Below are 4460 nucleotides of genomic sequence, written 5' to 3' on the forward strand. Positions count from 1 at the left end.
TTTTTATACATTTCATTTATCAGAACTTTAATATATTTTGTTGTGCCTCTGTTCTGTTTTGACAATAAAACAAATTATTGTTTTTATTATTTTAGTGAGAACTCATCGATAAATACAAATAGCTAATGCTAGGGAAATCTGTTTATGTTTTGTAACGCGTTTCTGGATTTTAAAAAAAAAAGTATATATATATCGGCCAAATATATCGACATATCGGATTTCAAAATAATCAGAGATAATTAATATATTTATTTGTTGGTTTATTTAACAAGGACACTGCACATTCATAGCCCACAGTCCTGTAAATGAACCAGAATTAGCCAAATGTCAACTATGGTCCCTGGAAATACGTAAAATACATAACCCTAATACACAAATTTAAACAGCTGTTAAAATGTTTTGAACAGACGCAGAGGGATTAGAAAATATAAAGGTAATGTTAGTAAAGATATGATACAGAAAATCATAATGCAGGTACTAATTAAATTTGCTAAACATAATGGATGTAGGTTACACTCTCCCTGGTAATAAAGTAAATAAATATAAGTTATCACATACCTAAAAAGAATTATGAAACTGTATGCGGCATTTAGTGAATATGAATTTTGTAAACAAAAACGTAATATCATGAAATGCATGTTATGTTGCAAAATAAGAAAGAATGTGGGAACAAATCATTACATTTTATTTAATCTTGCATTTATTCATGTGTCATATGCTAGATCTCACTCCATTACGCTTTTATTTTGAAGGCAAAATCATTTAGGTTCCTGTGTTAAAGATGCCATCTCCGACTTAACATGTGGTTGCCAGTGCAGCTGGCATAAATAGAGACTGACTGAGATATGAAAAATATAAAGACTGACAGACTGATGGTCCAAATGACTTAATATTACTACAGAAAAGGTGACTCATACATGTTGCTGTATTTTAAAACAAAAGTGAAGGGAGCCATTTTTCTCCTAAACAAAAAATCCCTTCTTGTTAGTGTGTGAAATGTGTTTTATTAGTTTGCCTAGTTTCAAGATTTAGTAAAGATTTGCTCTTCAGTCAATGAACAATTCATCAGTGGTTTATTGCGAGACATGTCTCATTGACTCATAATAATTCCTTATAATTTGTAGGCTAAGAGAACGCCCTTGGTGTGTCAGAGTGATTTGCTGCCTTGCATGACTTTGATCCAAAATGTGACTCCCCAAAAGAAATTAAACCTACTCCTTTGTCTCACACAAAAAAGACTTTAATATTGTTTCTTCCAAGGATGTCTCCTCAACACCAGAACATGACCATGTCCTCATAAGCCTACTTTATCATGTCAACAAACAGAACCATCAACAATATTATAATTAAAAGTCCCTCTCATGAACTGTTGCATGTACACCATCAATCTCAAATGTTCAACACATTCCCGGAGTTCTTCTGAGTGGTGTAGTGCTGTATAATTATGTATTTCATTGTGTTTGCAGGGATTTAATGCACTGACCGCCTGCGGCTTGCTGGTACATTTAATTTCATCTTTTAAGAAGGATGAAGTCATGACAGTAAACCACTCACATAATAACATACCAAAGTCATTTTCTCAGCAAATTGCATCCATTCTGTTTAATCTTGTGCTAGCCAAGGCTCCCCCCTTGGACATCTCATGGATGGCTGTTGTGGATTATGTGATCTGGGCTTTATTTTTGGGTGTAGCAGTTGGACTAGAAGACAAAGAGAGACTTTTGTTGCATGTCCCCTTCAATCATTGACCTCTCCTCCATTCAAGTAAACACACAATGTAACGTTTAATACAACTTAAGAGAGTTAAAAGCGGAAAGAGACCACCAAATAATCATCGATTAGTCATAATGTGTGCAAAATGACTATCATTTGAAGTGGAAAGAATCTGCAATCTTGAGCACGTCACAATGTGTTTATGTATCTCTCAGTGTTTAGTCCCTCGCTGCAGCTGTTCCTGCTTGAAGCCGAAACAAGATTATTTTGTTTCTAAATTGAATAATTAGTCTTTTTTTTACCGTCTATGTTCCAGTTACAGTCCTCCACACTTACCAGTTGGTGGCAGCAACGTACCGTTTGGTCGTTTACAGTCAGGAGAGGAGAGGAGAGGAGAGGCTAGGTTCGGTGTTGTGCCCATAGAATTAACGGTGTGGTTGTGCCCAGTTGCTGAGAATATGTAGCTATGTCGTGCTTTGGTTGTTTTTTTGAAACAAAAATGTGATTTTTCTTAAACACAATGCTGGCTTGATAGTCATCCGGATATGGCGGAATTGGCTGAACAAGGACATCGACGGTAGGACTGCGACTAATGGTGAGCCTTTATGCCCCTGTTTTCAATCAGTTTGCTAAAACAATGCCTGCGCTAGCTTGCTAACATGGCTTGCAAATAAAAAAAACAGTCTGACACACAGTTTGAAGATAAAAAAAGCGATTATTTTAAAGTGAAATAGACGATAGCCTCTGCGTTGAAGAGTTGCTGCGGATGTGGTACAGAGTGGTAAACTAGCCAAGGCTTTTGACAGGATGAGGAAGTCGGTAAACATGAGTAACGTTACCAACGTTAGCTTTAGCTAGCTTAAACACACGTTTTTAAACGGGGTTCATTAACAATGGCAGTCCCTTTTTTTTTCTTCTTTTCTTCTGCTCATTAATCTCAATCATGTGAACTGAAAAATAAAATTGTGGTTTACTTTATCTTTTTTTCCTCTCCAAACTCAGCCTAGCATCGCTGACTTGCCCCGTACCAGATGAGCTGGTACAAGATGCTGCTGAAGATGCCCCAGAAGCTGCTGCAGACCGCCCACTACATAGAGCTGGGCAGCTACCAGCACTGGCCGGTGCTGATACCCCAGAGGATACGACTGTACACCTACGAACAAATCCCCCTCTTTCTCAAAGAAAACCCCTACATCACAGACGGCTACAGGGCCCACCTGCCCTCCAAACTGTGCCTGAGGAGGTGGGACTCATGTTGGGAATGTATACTCTCAATAGCAGAGTTATTTACTACATTCAAGTCATGTTCAATGGAGTGTTTTGCACTATTTTGCTGTTGGATTACTTTCTGGCTTCATGGTGTTAATTATGTAGATATCCTGCACATTAACAGTGTATGCACATTAATATTGTGCATGTTAGTGTATCTACATAGAGAGCATATTGACATACTGCATCACAGTGAGGTGTGCAAGCTGCACTGTAGCACAGAAAAGGGTCACTGCAAAGGGTCATCCGGTCTGCAGAAAAGATCATTGGCTCCTCGATGACTACACTAGACAGCATCGGTCATCAAGAAACAAAATCAAGGACCTCTCTCACCCAGGCCACGAACACATTCAATTACAGAAATAAGACTTCATCATGCTGAATTATTATCTTACCTGTGCATTTGCACTTTTCCTAAGATTTCTTTTGGTGTGATAATACGGCGTGAGTAAGTGTCCCATTATGTGTAAGTGAGGATATGATTTGTGGAAGGGTATGCTGTGTGTGTATGAATGTATTGTATACGTCTAAGCTCCAGAAGGAGTAGCCCTTTAATTTTGTTGTGACAATGTTTCACAATGACAAATAAAATGATTCTGATAAAGACTGGCCTTGTTGACATGTGGACATCTTTGTTTCTTCTGTTCTGTTGCAGTATTTTCATTCTGTCCAATGAGACTGTGAACATTTGGAGTCACCTTCTGGGTTTCCTACTCTTCTTCTCTCTGGGGGTCAATGACCTCTCCTCGGTGCTACCAGCCTCTGGAGCCAACAGAGAGGACTACGTCATCTACACTGTAGGACTGTTCTGCTTCCAGGTAAAACATGATTTGGCTGACTGTGAGGGTACCAAAAGCTGCGAGTGTCGTTTTCTCGAGTTGATAACAGAGACATTCTTGTAACCTCATCCACATTGTGTTGTTTACTATGTTGTTTAGATCTGAATGCAAAACAAGTTGCTTTTTAAAGAGATACAGTGTATTCCAGGCATATTATAATATTATAATCTTTTCTGTAATGTTACTAATTTAACAGTTTTACAGTTGTTCACAATTATTATGAACATCTTTAGCTGAATGTTCGTACTGTATATAAATCAAGTATTTAAGGCTTAACAAACCGATTCATGTAGGTTCACATTTCCTATCACAGGTGCAATCAGTTCACCTCAACCCAAGGTGTGTAAGATGTGTTTAGGTGTAACTGTTGTAAAGGTGGGGCACAGTGTATTGTATTTTAAAGAGGAATTGTTGTGTAGTTCAATGTAGAGACAGTGTTTCTGTGGTAGCTGTGTACAGTGTGTGTTGTAGGTTGTGTAGCAGCTGATAATAGGATTGGAAATGTGTAATGCATACAAAACAGTGTGAGTCCCACTTATAGTAGGTATATTAGGGCTGGGCGATATGATTATCACAATATTTTTGACCAAATACCTCTATCAATACTGCAACAATATTGTAGTGTTGATTATTGGTGCT

At 37.9% G+C, this 4460-nt stretch overlaps 1 protein-coding gene across 1 annotated transcript in view; it reads left to right on the forward strand.

The window, feature by feature from the left end:
- The first annotated feature begins 2041 nt into the window (after positions 1 to 2041).
- The window catches only part of LOC116703893 (progestin and adipoQ receptor family member 3), a 6819-nt gene continuing 4400 nt past the window's right edge, over positions 2042 to 4460 (forward strand). The window contains exons 1-3 of the mRNA XM_032538932.1: positions 2042 to 2308; positions 2716 to 2956; positions 3638 to 3800. Of these exons, the coding sequence (XP_032394823.1) occupies positions 2745 to 2956; positions 3638 to 3800 (375 nt within the window). The 5' untranslated portion in view covers positions 2042 to 2308; positions 2716 to 2744. The remainder of the gene's footprint in view (positions 2309 to 2715; positions 2957 to 3637; positions 3801 to 4460) is intronic.

The sequence above is a fragment of the Etheostoma spectabile genome, chromosome 16 (assembly GCF_008692095.1).
Source record: "Etheostoma spectabile isolate EspeVRDwgs_2016 chromosome 16, UIUC_Espe_1.0, whole genome shotgun sequence".
NCBI classification, from domain to species: Eukaryota; Metazoa; Chordata; class Actinopteri; order Perciformes; family Percidae; genus Etheostoma; species Etheostoma spectabile.